General features: G+C 41.8%; 1 protein-coding gene across 1 annotated transcript in view; it reads right to left on the reverse strand.

Moving 5' to 3' along the window:
* gfra4b (GDNF family receptor alpha 4b) overlaps positions 1-15,538 on the reverse strand; it is a 38,562-nt gene that overhangs the window by 9,731 nt on the left and 13,293 nt on the right. Inside the window, 2 exon segments of the mRNA XM_068715150.1 lie at positions 267-347; positions 469-744. Coding sequence (XP_068571251.1) covers positions 267-347; positions 469-744 — 357 coding nt within the window.

Genomic DNA, 15,538 nt, shown 5'->3' on the forward strand with positions numbered 1-15,538 from the left:
AGCAAAGTTCCTGCATCAATATTCATTGACGGTCATGCAAATGAATATGGATGCCATCCAACAATTATCGTTCTGGATGCTGGAATTGTGTTCAGATGAATGATAATATTTGTGTGACAGCGTCTTAAAAAAACAGAAGGGACCTCTGTTAGCGTTGGGCGTGCGTCCAAAGGGAGTTTCAGTCGAGTCGCGTGGTGTTGGTGCTAGAACAGAACTTCTTCAAAGGGAACAATAGTATCAAATAAAGTGAAACTTAATGAACTTGCCAGCTGTAATCGAAGCCAAGCGGACATAATCGTAATCCCTGTGCACCGTCTCATAGGGATAACTCTCCACCAGGTTGAGCCCTGAAAGAATAATACAAGCATTGGTGTGAGTATTGTAACAACCTGTGGAATGACAATAAAACAAAAGTTCTGATTTGTACGGATTCGGTTTTAGCAGTATAGACAAGTGCTATTCACTGACCATGTATGATGGACTGATGAAGGCTCCAGTAGATGCTCAAGCAGTTCTTCTCCTTCTTCATGCCCCGCTTACACTGGCAGCCATGTAAAGGGCTGGACAGCAGGGCGGACACCGCGTTGGCACACTGGCTCCTGGCGCCGGGCCCCAGCTTCACGCTGCCGTTGCCCGCCACACACTGACGCAAAGTCCGCAGACGTGGGCTACAAGTCTCATCGCTCGAGCACGAGTCTCCAGCCACCAAGCAGTCTCTGCCGGCCAGTATAACCTCCAACAGAGCTGCGGGAGAGACAACAGATGGCAGAAAGATGAGGTGTGTGCGGATTGAATGGGAAATGAAGAATAATGGAGAAGTCTGCTGGATTCTGACCCGAATGTCGGGAATAAGACAGGATGAGAGCAGGAAAGGGAAACGGGGAACATTTTGACCGGGAAAAAGGGAATATTAAGCATTACGTTAAATCAGCTGGGGGGCTTATTGTGTACGTCTGAAAATGCGAGAATGCACAAGGTGAGATTCTCCAGCAGGCATCATTACTGCACTCGGCTCCCATAACAACCAGTGGAACAGTTGCTTCAGAACTCGAGATGCATCCTGCATCTTTAGTTTGGTGAAACTCTGAGAGGGAATCCAAAATATGCTGTGTGATGGACCGTCTTCAGTCCACTGTTTTCAGGATGAGGGTCAAGACAGATTTACTGTGTCGTTTGTATTTCATGGTTTTAGGCACCGTAGCGGACTGGCTCTATGTCTGTCCGTCTGTCTGTCTCTCTCTCTGTCTGTCTGTCTGTCTGTCTGTCTGTATGTCTGTCTGTCTCTCTGTCTGTATGTCTGTCTGTCTCTCTCTCTCTCTGTCTGTCTGTCTGTCTCTCTGTCCGTCTCTCTCTCTGTCTGTATGTCTGTCTGTCTGTCTCTCTCTGTGTCTCTCTCTCTCTGTCTCTCTGTCTGTCTCTCTCTGTCTGTCTCTCTCTCTGTCTGTCTGTCTGTCTCTCTGTCCGTCTCTCTCTCTGTCTGTCTGTCCGTCTGTCTGTCTCTCTGTCCGTCCGTCCGTCCGTCCGTCTGTCCACCACTTTGTTCCAGACAAAGATAAACCCAACAACTACTGGATGGCTTCCACAATGAAATGTAGGCATTCATTGTCCCCAGAGGATGAACCCTTGTGACTATAGTGATCCCCTGATTTTTTTTTTATGTAATGCTAACAAGAGGTCGACATTCATGGTGTTTCCATCAGGTCAACATTTAATGTGTCCAGTACTTTAGTTTATTACCAGATACCTGCAAAAAACTAATTCACATTTCCATCAAATGTACTTTGTGTTTAGTGCTAATTAGAAGATTGAGTGAGTTAAACCGAGAAGCTGATGAATGGTAAGTGACTGCATATATATATATATATATATATGTTTGTCCTTTCTCTTTGCGTTGAAAAACACAAAAACAGAGTATTATATAAAGCAGATCAACTGATTTGTCGGTGGTGCAATATTTCCTCCTCACACATTTAGCATTTCTCTTATCAAGATTTTATTTTTTTTAACCTTGACTGTTATGAAAACAGTTTTTGTATGAGCTGTTTTTATCAAAGTATCTTGACCCATTACCTCTATGTAATTGATAACTCCGTGGCTCTATTTCATTACACCGATAACGGGCTCTGTGACGATCCATTATCTCACAACCAGGCCTGCGGGGCTGAATTTCTGGAACTATTCTCACCAACTTCTCACCAAAGTTATGAAACCATGACTTTTTATTGCATGCTGAATATAATGTGAGTGGCAGACTTATACATATGCTAAACCATGCTCTGATTGATTCTGACTGACTCACCTTATCATGAGTAGCTTTGACCCCTTCAGTTCAGCTGCAACTCTATTCAGCGAGCCAGAGAGCTTGGAATATTGAGTGTGTGTGTGTGTGTGTGTGTGTGTGTGTGTGTGTGTGTGTGTGTGTGTGTGTGTGTGTGTGTGTGTGTGTGCAGAGAACAAGTGAAAAGGCCCATAGATTTATTCATGTGTTGCCGTGGTGAAAAGCCCAGTACCATGTCAGTTTTTTGATCCCAGTGAGCCAACAGAACAGCTGGTGAGATGGGAGCCGCTGGTTTCCTCGTGCATCGCTGGGCTTTGATGGCAGGATAAATACTTTGGCTAAACATTTGGGACGCAGAGTATGTTTAAGTCACGTCTATGCTAACTGTACCGGTAGTTGTAGCACACTTGTTAGTAAAGTAAGGGGGGGGGGGGGGGGGGGGGGGGTGACAAGTGGAAATACATTATGAGTGCATCGTACGATGTTACGGCTCTTTGTTCGTATATATCACAACAGCTGGCACATGGAGGCATATTAATATTGAATTCAAATGTAATTAACAAGGCTGCGGTTTTAATCTCCCGTCGCGTAGCTTGACTTTGAGTCGTCGCAGGCGTGCAGAAAAGCACTTTGGTTGAGGTAGACAAAGATTGTGGTTTTCGGTTAAATGTTGACAAGCCCGTTGTGTCTTGTGATTCCCGCCACTGCTGACTCTTTCTGCAATAACCCAGAACACGATGCTGTCTGATGGATGTAGAAAAAAAACAACAAAAAAACCCCCAACCAGCTGGTAACAGTGATATGCAGCAATAGGAGCTCTCACAAAAACATAATTATATGCATCATGATGTTGACCCCAGGCGTAATAGTGGAAACAATTAGCATGTTCATTGCAGATGTTTTTGTCATATAGCTCATAAGCCACATAGAGTACAGACCCTTGCTGGAGTTAATTGCTGTGGAGGTGGAGGATTTTTTTTTTTGAAAAGAGCTGCCACTCTTCTTTCAAGTCTTTCTTCTCGTGCTCTTTTTGTATTTTTTTTTTTTAATTATACAGTTACTGGAAAAAAAAGAGCCATTTTCTTTGCAGCCCTGCTGTCAATTAGTGTTTGTGACACGTTCACATGTCGTCTTACATGATGTTTCACTCCCTATGTATATCTGATTAATAATAAAAACAACATGGTGCTATTGCTACTCAAGAGTTGTCTTTAGAATTCAAAGTATGTTGGTTTTTTTTACATTTGTGTTCTCAGGTTATTCTAAAAACATATTCCTAAGCATGACCCACAATAAGCCGACAAGATCCCCTCATTCAAACTCTTTAAACTCGTACCACCCTTTGTTTGTTTTCTACCGTAGTGTGGTTTTGATGATAATTTCAAAAATATTCCATTTCATGCTGCTTACATCCGCTAACACTCAAGATGTTTCTTGGGCAAAATTGGTCTCAGCTACTGTTTTGATCTTCAAAACACACACACACACACACACACGCACACGCACACACGCACACGCACACGCACGAGACTCCAAGAAAGAAAGTAATAAACTAACATATTTTCCTTTTTTTGTCAACACCATTCCATCAATAACGTGTGCCTTTAATCTTTAATCAAACCCCACAGGTGAACTGAGTCTCACCCACATCAGGACTTATTTAAGCTCTCATCCTCTATGCAGCACATGTCAGCTACGTGCATCCGATACCGGCGTGTGAATACTGGGGAAAAAAATAAATAAACCAAGGCCAATGTCCGACCCAAGGCCAGATGGTCTGTTGCAAATTCGAAGGCAGAGTTCCCAGGCCCGTCCTGCTATGTGTGGGAGTTTGTGCTGCCTGGGCAGAAGCTGGAATAGACGCCATACATCATGAATGCAAATGAGCCGCTTGATTTGACATTTCCAATAAGCCCGTCTCTATGTACCAGTGGGTTTAGCCAATTAACCATGTCAGTAATCAATGTGTTCTGAGGCTCGGTTAAGGCCTCAGTTTCCCTGCCACATAAATCACGGGGCAGATTAGCTGATCAGTTACCCTCGCGCACCGACTTAATGGTCCACTTCAGGAGAGATAAAATGGAAAATGAAACTTAATGAAGTCAGCTGGAATGTAGCCCTAACTCGTATATACCTACCAAGAAGTGAGGCGTGGGAGGAAAATGATAATTTATTGGTGCACTTAATCACTATCACCTTTGTTGCAGTGCTCTTTAAAGGTGCAACATTTGAGATTTGTCAGCATTTTGATTGGCTAGTAGACATTACTCCACTATATCTTTACACAGCGAGTAGTTGTTTGCTGATATTTAACGATCGCAATGTTAATACAGCTCCTGCGAGATTTGGAAATGATCCTGATAGTTGGATTAAAACCAGCAGCCTCGCCTTTTAAACCACCGATACAACGGATGTTCAGGAACATCAAGACATTTTTTATGTGGCTTTTTTTTTTGACAGAGCTACTTCTGCATACTTTCAGCTAGAAAACTCAAACTTTGGAACGTTGTTACAGGAACAACTTTTACGACAACAAAGCATTGACTTGTCACCTTTCAAGTTGATCTTCTGAGCAAACAGTTGCTTATTTACACAACCAGCAGTTACAGAGCAGCATTATCATTCATTTGGAGTTTCTGCCAAGTTTCTACTCAACATCTGAACATCTGCCTCTTAACCGCCGCTATGTTCACCAGCTTGTCACTCACTGTGTCTGTCTGCAGTCTAGAAATCTGTGCAAACGGAGTTACAGTTAGCTGTTGTTCAACAATTAAAGCTGAATATCTATATCTTTAACATATGTATTTGTAACTTGTAACACTACTAGTCTTCCTTCAGTTCATGTTGCTTTTGCCACCCAGCTTATCAAGCAAGTTACGCAGTAAAAGAAGCTTTAATCAATCACAGATATTGTCAACTAAAACTACACTTTTCCAGATGTGTATCTTTCTGAAATATTAACTTGAGCCAAAAAAAGGTTTTTGCGTAAATGTGCCTCGGCATTTTAATTCACTTTATAAAAAGTCATTAAATGTAAAGGGTCAGAAGTGACACACTTTAATGAAAAACCAAAGTGCATATTAAATTTGGCTTATTCTTTATTGATCTCCTGCCGGCCACAGTCAGCTCCTGAATTATAACACTTTGCCTTTTGAGAGAAAAGTGAAGTTCGTCATATCGTGAAAGCCGGGTGTCCTTTTGTGTCCTATTTACATAGTTTGCTTTATAAGTGACAACTTCTGGGAGCTCAACATTTAAGATACTGGCGTAAGTGAAAATAAACTGTTCTACTCGTGTCATCTTTGCAGAGATGTAGCCGGTGTTTCTCTGAGATAACTTGTTGCCGTCTGATACTCTACATAAGACAACATCATTTGCTTTTATGGGACAAAATTAGCTATTTCAGATATCAAAGCAGAGTAGATTGAATTTGGCAAAATGAGACTGAAAATATCCATCTACAGTAAAAATGAAGCAACGTCAGCTCCACTCATACTTCATGTTAGACATCAAACAAAAAAAGTGCACGAAGACCTAGAAAAGCACGGTAATTCAACTTCAAAGTATTGAAAAAAGGAGCACTTCAATCATACTATGTTAGATATGTGGTACGCACACCTACTTTTTTTAATTTTCCAACAGTGGGTGTTTTCAACCTTCACTAAGAGAAAATGCCATATATGCCATATTAATGATTTATTGCGAACTCTGATGACAAAAAAACAGTTGTCACGCTATCAAACGCTCTCAGCGACAACAGCTCAATCAGAGACGCGTACATTAAAAGGAATTTATTGGCAACGATTGGATATGCAGCTGCCAGGAAAGAGTACAATCGTGATCATTACCCACAGGGAGCGAAATTAGCATCTGCCACCTGCCAAATACAGGTAAATGTTGGCTGTTGCAGATAAAAAAGACAAAAAAAAATCAGGTCACCTGCCACCATGACAAGTAGCTATAGCTTCAATAGGTCAAACATATTGTCCTAAGAATCAACAACACAAGCACGTTGAAAATGGCTCCTGTGAGACGTTTCTATTTACAGCAAACTGCAATTAACTTATTTCTAGGCTGCAACCAAGTGCCACCGAGGCAAAAAATAGAAAAGGTCAAGTTTACATATCGACCATAAGACTGAACCATGCGTTCTGTAACCTTCCTATTCTTTGCCTGTACATGTCCATCCCCACGTTTAGCTACTGTTTCTAATTTTCTCTCATTGCTATCAGCCTCGTTGTTACGGTTTGCTCTCCCACAGTTGCATCAGAGCTGTTTTACTGCTAATTCAAAAGCAAACATGACTGACTGCTGCTGTTTTCATAGTGAAACCATTCAACCAGGGTGAAGCAGTCACAGAAAGAACAATGTAATAGTCACCAAAGTTGCCACCGGCTGTGACTGTATATCGAAAAAATGCCTCTTTCAAACAAGATAATGGTGTTTTTTTTCAGCATGCAGGGAGTAACGGAACAAGACGGAACAGCTATAGGACGTGTTGAACTGCACTTAACTGACCAAGGGTGTCGTCAAATCGAACCAGGACCGAAATCTTAAGGATCAGAGGTAAAACATGCTTCCACAGAACACCACAGAACACCACATTCACACACTGCGAGGTCTTTTTAATGCACTGAGAACATGTATTCCTCAAAGTGCTGCCGTCTCACGTCTCTAAGAAAGCATCAGGTCCTGAATACAAACCATTTAGTTACTTAACAACCGTTTTCCCCTCCTCACCTTTCACCACCCTCGACTTTAATCAAACGCTTTCCCTAAGAGGAGCTTCGGCCGGAGAGAGGAGACGGTCTCGCAATTTGTAAAAAGTCGAGCCTGAACTCGCCCTGCTTTCCCCATCTCCAGACATGGACACAAACATAATAATAAGTGACATTTCAGTAAATAACAAATATGCATAATTTCAGCCAGTTCCAATCATTACTAGGCACTCAACTCCCAAAAACAAACAATATGTCATACGCCTGCTCCTCTAAATCCACTGCAGTGAATTGATAATAAACCCAATGTCACGGCGTTAACTCCCTCAGCATGCCTCTCGTTGATTATGTTTGCATGTGCTTACATCTAGTTGTCACGATGACAAATATGCTTCTTATTAATCTCTCCCCATTACCAGAGGCAGGAGCATGATGTTCTCACCATGCATCAACACAGGCATGTCTTCTTTTCAAACATCTCTCTTTCCTGTGTTTAAAGAAAAAAACTTTATTCTTGAATTTCACATTCTCTCTCTGCAGTTTGAAAAAAAAAAAAGACCCCACACACACGTACAAATTGATCCCATAATGCAAAGGCTGCCGTCTGAAGGGAGCGAATTGTAAACAAAAAGATTATTTGTGAACACACCGAAGATGGATGGTGGTTGTTATTCATGACTCGAATCGCTGCTTCCAGTGAGCGCCTATGTCGGTCTGAGCCGACTAGTAACAACTAGAGTCTGTGTGTGTGTGTGTGTGTGTGTGTGTGTGTGTGTGTATGTGTGTGTGTGTGTGTGTGTGTTCTCATTGTATTGTTCCCTTTTTGAAAACCAGTTTGATCTTTAGTTTGTAAATGAGAACGTTTGCAAAGCCAGGGAGGCGGGTAGTTGAGGAGTTTTGGGATTTAAAGGAGCATTATTTAATTTGCGACATCAATCAATCTCTTATCAGCGACAGCTTTGCCGGGACTCGGGTTAGGAGTTTAGTTATACCTGCTGGGGAAAAACATTATTCATTGTTGCACTTGAGTTCTGGTCCAATTACTGTTCAAACTGAAGAGTAAATATAAAGTTATTCAGACTGACATTTTGTTGTTTGAAGAGTTTCGGCGATTGAAGAAATCACATTCTGATGACTGATAAAAGTATTGTAATACCACTTATGTGTATATTTATGTTCTCTGGTGTCATAAAGGGCTCACTAAGAAATACCTGCTTAGGCTACTATAAATGCAAATCGTCCGAATTGTTCTGAATAATGACTAGAAGGTAGAGACGGGTCATCGTCGGTTTCAATCGGCAGCCCGTTGATTGGTGAATCTCAATTATAAGATTGCTTCCTGAACAGATTTCGCGATAAGAAGATAGATTTATTAATAGTTAAGCTTTTTGGAATCACGTTAAAATCACATATCTGCTATCCTAAAATCCTGCGGTTGGTCTGTTTGCTTTCACATCACAAACAAACCGCTCGGAAGCGAACCGAGACCCACCTGTTCAAGAGAGCCTAAATGACTAAATCCAGCTGTGACTGGGTAGGGGACGAGCTTACAGGCCTGCCTGTAGGGGAGGAGCTTACAGGTCTGCCTGTAGGGGAGGAGCTTACAGGCCTGCCTGTAGGGGAGGAGCTTACAGGCCTGCCTGTAGGGGAGGAGCTTACAAGTCTGCCTGTAGGGGAGGAGCTTACAGGCCTGCCTGCAGGGTTCAACAGGAAGCATGCTGATGGTTCAACACGGTAGGTATAATGTCTACCGTGTTCAACATCGGATAATTTGCAACAGACGCAAAGTTCAGCTGAAGCTGATTGGACTGTGATTCATTTAGCAGGTATTAAGTATTGGACAAATTAAAATACTGAGCAGATGATGGCGATAGATCAGGGGATCACTAAAGGGATTACATTTCGTCCTGAGAGGGAAATGAGTGTCTCTACCAATCCATCCGATAGTCATTGACCTTCTGGTGCTTCTAGATGAAAAGTCAGGGGATCACGAGTCATAAGGATTCAGCCTAAAAAATCATATATGTATTGAAACAATGACATTTTTGATTAAAAATGATCAGTAAAGTGGATACAAATGACAGAACAGTCTGGTAAGAACTTCAGAAAATGACATGTTTTACTGTAATGCAGCATTTATAGCCAAATAAAATACTTCTGCCATATTACGATATCCAAAATCTAAGACAATGTCTAATCTCATATCACGATATCGATATAAGCATACGTACAGTTCTTTTTTTCCATAACAGGAAAACACGAGTGGAATTTAATAAAGTGGGAGATCTAATATACAATATTATTCTTTGAGGTTGTTTCACCTGTTATACATTGCCAAAGGCACATTTCTAAACTCATAATTGCTTTTGTCTGCTCAACTTTATTGCTTTTATTGTCGTCTTTTTCGTCGCTCGCCAACATCATTTTTTATCTCCGTGTTTGTGAAGCACTTTGTAAACTCGTTTCAACAGGAGTGCCATAAACTAAAGTCCCGATCATCAAATCGGCCTCATTGCCTATTTGGTGTTTGATGATGATGATGATGATCGCTGTCTGATGATTTACAGACGCTGTGATAAATTAAGACCGTGTGTGCTGCAAATAGCTACAGCTGCGTGTACTTGAGGATCACTGCTCTGATGCTGCAGGAGGATCTTCTTCTTTACTTACACAGATGGATGTACGTACAATAGGGGCGGGGCCATAGTACCTCAAATTTATACCACAGTATGTTTGTGGGTTTTTGCGGTGATGGTATTATATCACGGTATTACAAAATTAACAGGGATACCAATTCTACCAATTTTCACTCTTTTGGCAATGTAAGGGAACAAGTATTAAGAAAGAACATAAAATGTAGGTGTTCATTGGTCCTAAATACAAATGAAAATAAAGTTTAGAAAGGAGTAGCATGCCCCGTAATGTAACATGATTCATTCAGAGTTCTGTTGCTTTTGAGTTGTGAGTTTTGCCTAAATGGAAATTACAAAACACTTAACATAATTGACATCGCTGAAGAAGCCAATAACTGACATAACCTGTTACATCTTAACCCGCAAGAAGAAAGAGTTACCGCCTAACTTACAAAGATTATATCTGTGAAAACAGATTTTATTAATCTGATACAAAAAAGAAATATTGGACGCCTTTGTTCGGTTGTGCAGTCTTGAACCTACACCTGTAGTTCTCCTTTCTCCGTTATTGTTACTGAAGTGAAACAGAAGCCTATATATATATATATATATATATATATATATATATAGGTGTTAGTGTTCTTCAAGAGCTCTCTGAACCACCTGAAGCTCATATTACCGACAGGCTGTAGTGGGCCAAGTGCGGAAATTCAGTTCGGCACAACATCACCCACCCGCTGACACACAGAAACAACCATCCTACAAATTCACAGCGTGATTTTTGTTCTTGTGCCACAAGAAAGACTACAGGACAAAGGCTCTGTAGGAATGGACTCGCTGTTGCTCACTACAGTTCCAGGGAGCAAATCTCAGCAACACAAACAATACAAAAAAACATTACATTGATGTCAAGTAGCAGCAGTGAAGAACATCTCTTTAGGTTTAGGTGATTAGATGAACAATGCTAACAGTAGCTGCACACAGGCCTTCAGTCTTATCAAAGAATACGTCCATGCGGAGGTGGCTGAATGTGAAAACGCCCTTTGGGTTGTTTTTGTAAAGAAATCTGTCCATGCTGGGAAGCAGCTTCTACGTCTGACTCTTTCAGTTTCCGTACAACAAAGGTGTGTTTTAATGCAGCCAAACTCACAATTTTGTTGTTCTAATTTACATAATTCATAAACCATGTAACTTCTTCTTAGTTGCTAAATTCAAGTCGATTAATCTGCAGATTATTTTCTTGATTGTTTAGTCTATGAAATATCCGAAAAACAAAACAAAGATATTCAGTTTAGTATCAAGAAGTCTAAGAAAACATTTACATTTTAGAATCTGGAACCAATTAATATTGGGCCTAAAAAAAACAAAAACAGGAAATGATTTAATCAAGTCTGTGATTTTGGAGAAATTACTGGCTCTCTTACTCCCAGTGCCTTTTCCTGGCTGGAATACCATCGGCTCACAGGACTGTACCGAATAGTTTCAAGCTTTGTTCATAACGGTGACTTGCAAATTATAATTATTAATAACTTGAGCACTTGAGTGTCCAAGCCGGCACCCTGCCAGCTTGGATACAGAACCATTAGCGCCCCCCCCCCCCCCCCCCCCCCCATTCACACAGAGACTCCGCAACATAGGCGCAAAGTTGATTTTGAAGTGTGTGGCATCACAGGAGCAAAAAGAGGCGAGACGTTAAACACGACAGCCTTGGTGCCAGTTTGACGTACAAAACAAATGACATTGTGCAGCGACACGCATCCTAAAGAATAACTGTAGCTGCGCGTTGAGCTCCCCTGCTCCGTGGGTAAGGAGCTCCCGAACCTCGTTGTGGCCCAAAGCCCGGTGCCGTTGTCGGTCGCTGTAGGTTAGCTGCTAACCGCTGCAAGAATTCATTTATTTTTTTTCAACATGTCGTCAAAACTTTGCACCCGTTCCGTCTTGCCGGCTGTCCTTTTCACACAGATCTCTGTCCCCCCCCCCCCCCACCCACCACACTCAACCTTTCATACAGAAAAGCGAGGCGGAATAAACAGTCCCGCTTGAACAGGCACACACACACACACACACAGTTGATATGCAGAACAGTTTCCACTATAGTCAGAAAAGTTCAATTTAATTCATTTTCCCAGATATAATAAAGGCTGTGATTATGTAAGTGCGAATGAGTGAAGTTCTCTCTCTCTCTCTCTGTGTGTGTGTGTGTGTGTGTGTGTGTGTGTGTATATGTGTGCGCAGGCCTATTTGTATGTCGGTGTGAAGGCCTGTCAAGTTCAGTCTCAATGTCACACAACAAATACTGCTTTATCTTCACTTGGAAATTGTGACATTACGAGTGCCTCGGCTATTTGTCTGTAATGGTTGCAATTAACTTATCAGCATATCGTCCTTTGCTTGCAGAGGGGAGAGAGGGAGAGCATGACACATCGTGTTTTTCTCTCTCAGTGCGAAAGTGCTGTCTGTCTGTCTGTCTGTCTGTCCGTCTGCCTGCACCACTGAGCGGGACCGGTGCCAGACAAACATACAAATGATGGGTTTTCTCAAATATCGGGTTTCAAACACAGAGCAAATACTGAACCTGATTGGTTTAAAGTGTAACTTCCCCCGCTGGTTCCTTCAGAGAAGAACAATAGTGTGCCTTGTGGCCGCCGTTCCCAGCGCTTCGCACAAGCGACATGGAGAATATTTACGGAACAGTAGCAGCGCCGCCTTAAAGTGATTAAGTGTTAACCTTCTGTCGGGCTCTGATGTTGTGGCAAGACCATAATACCTGCCAGCTGTTGCTGTCGCTCAAGAGTCATTACAACAGTGGGGAGGGGCCACGCATTCCAACGCGGTGATTGATGGGCACTTTTACTGATGAGACCCTTTAACAGCGGAGTCCTCTGTGTCGCTCAGACTGCCGGCGTGAACTCCAGTCCTCGAGACCCGTCTGTCGTGTCGTCGTACGGCAGAAGCAGCCGCGACGAGAGCGTCTCGCGCATGAATCTTTGAAGATGGGTCTTTTTCAGCTGATTGCCCGCTTGCCTCCGCCGCGATAAAGAGTCGCAACCTGTCAATTTCCATAGTGTGTTGTTGTTGGGGTTTTTTTTAAGGTAATAAATCGCAGGGCTTTTGCTGTCTTTTTTTCAATTTTATGGGTCCAGATGCACACTATACAGCAGCCATGTGAAACCATTGTCTCGTCTGTTTTAGCTGTAAGTTATCTCGGTGTGTTGCGTGGCCTTTATAACGCAGCCTTTAACGTCTCAGTTTGATTCTGCGTCTCCATTTGCCACACACACACACACACACGCACACACACACACACACACACACACACACACACACACACACACACATTGAAACCACTTCATACAAGATTATCAGTGCAGGGAAATTATCATTCACCTAGAGTCAACTTTAAGATGACAAAAAAAAAGTGAAAAGTGGGTCAGCGTGAGCAGATGTTCGCCTATTAAGATAGACTCCAGCGCACAGGACTCTGTCAATCAGGCTCGACCCGTGGGACCACAGCGGCGGTCCGCAGTGGCTCGGATACGCGGCGTCTTTGTGACTCATTGTTTTAAAGACTCGGCTGAAAGGTCGCAAAAGGGATAAGAGACACCGAAAAGGCACTCGGAGTGCCAAGTTTGACGCCAGCAATTTGCTAAACAAGCAATTTCTGGGTGAACTCGTAGTTCGTTAGTCGTAGTGCGACTTCTGAATATGTTTGACAAGGAGAAGTCAGATTAAATTTACAGTCAGACGCTGAAGCGTTGAGCCGTCCTAAAAACACAGTAGGAATGCACACAGGATGTGATCACAGCGAAGCCGCTCCTCGTTAGCGCGTCACAGGAGTGATTCATGGCGGAGCATGTGGCCTTAAAGACGCTCTGCTGAACCGGATGTCAATGATTTATGTGCATTTTTAATTGCACCACGTGTGTAATCTTTCAGTGTTATTGAATGTTCTGTTCTTATTCGTCCAAATAGCAAACGTATCATATGGAATTTCCCATGTATTGATATCTTTGTGGTGACCGGCTACAGTATCAACATTGGTCGCCACATATTGATTTATTTTTTGTAGTTTTTCTATCATTTCTTTCTTTTTCTGACCTGTTAAACTTCCTTAGTGTATGTTAAAGTACATGGATATACTGTTTTTTACTGCAGTATCTAATATTGTGGAATTCCGCTGGTATTGGTAGAGACTGCTACATTTCTTCTACAGCTTCATCCTCTATTCACTGTTTATTGTAAACAGAAACAGAGTCTCACTGAAACAGCTATCCATTATTCAGACCAGAACTCATTAGACATTTCTGTCACAGTTTGTAGAACGAGAGCAGTGCTGTGCATGAAATGGTTGTAATTTTCTTTTTCAGTCACTTCAATTTAACTTCCACTGGCAATAAACCATAACAATGTCCTAATTAATTTCATCTCTGAAATTCACCGTTACTCAGTCAAACAGACTGACTGGATTAGAGCTTGTATGGCCAGACATGACCTAAGATAAAGTGTAATTGAATAAGAGACTGCATTAGCCGTGTTTGCTGTGTTTCTGCGAAAGTAATGGAAAAGAATCTAAAAGTACTTCGAGACGGACTAACGAGCTGTGTATTTCTAGAATGACAAAATGAATATGACAAGCTTTTATGCATTTGTAATTTGACAGAACTGCTCTAAAATGCATGCGGACATGTCTAACACGGCCTCCAACATTTAAAGGGGTTTTAAAAATATACTTAAACATAACAAATGATACTGTTTATACAGTGCGGTGGGTTTGTTTGTGTGGAGTTGTCTCCTTTCTTTCCTGAACCCTATAACAGTGGTAATGAAGTTGCAAGGTTGGAGGACTTATTTGAGGCGGCCCAAAAAAAAACAACCTCCCATTCATTCTCTCTTTCGACAATGTTAGGTGACTCACAGTTGGAGCACTTCAAGGCTCCTGGTTAAATCACGCAGTACAGCAGACTAGGGCCGCGACAACGAATCGATTTAATCAATTCAAATAGATAATACAGATAGTAGCGACAAATTTCATCATCGATCCGTTGCGTCTGCGATGTGATGGTCTATGTTGGGTCACTGTGATGACGCACGGCTGCGGCAATGTCTCCGTGGGGGCAGTAAGCCAGCCAATGGCAGTGGCGTTTTTGTGTGTCGCTCGCATTATAAATTACAGGAAACGGTGCCTCTGGAGCATGGAGGTAAGCTGTGGAGTTTTCAAAAAGTGGAGGAGGCAGAGGCTAAGGATACAGCAGCTGGCAGTGCAGAGGCAAATGGGCTGTTAAAAACAATTGTAATTGACAGAAATAACTCCCTTTTTGTTTTATCTTCATTTTGTGATGGATCAATTTAGCCACGCTAACGCTTAAGCTAACGCTCAGCTACATTGATCCATCACAAAATGGAGATTGAAGAGACGGAAGGTATTAACTGTGCGCCACTTTTTTTTGTCTTTCAAAATGAGGACAAATAAGCGGGATTTAGGTCAAATTAGGTATAACGCTATGGAGTTATTTTAATATTTCAGGGCATTAGTTGGAGACATTCTAAAGTAGGGTTGCACAACATTGGAAAAAACTGACATTGCTTTTTTTAATATATATATATATATATATATATACATAGCAATATGAGAAAATACAAGAATATTCACCCGAGATTTTTCAGGCTAAATGTTAAAGTTAAATGCATTGATCTGGTGCACTTTGAGAGAAAAATTAAGATAAACTATTTTGTGATTTAGTAAAAAATGTATTCATAAATTGGTTGTATAGATATGATGTGATTACAACGGTCCCTTAAAGCGTGGCTAACAGAATGGGCTCTGTCAGCGGATGACGCTCGAAATATGAGGAAACTGACAGAATATAAAGCAACATGAACGTTCCGTTTGGTATTTCACTATATATCCC

Source organism: Cebidichthys violaceus, unplaced genomic scaffold (genome assembly GCF_023349555.1).
Source record: "Cebidichthys violaceus isolate CVI_PGR_0920_01 unplaced genomic scaffold, fCebVio1.0.p SCAF_2, whole genome shotgun sequence".
Classification (NCBI taxonomy): domain Eukaryota; kingdom Metazoa; phylum Chordata; class Actinopteri; order Perciformes; family Stichaeidae; genus Cebidichthys; species Cebidichthys violaceus.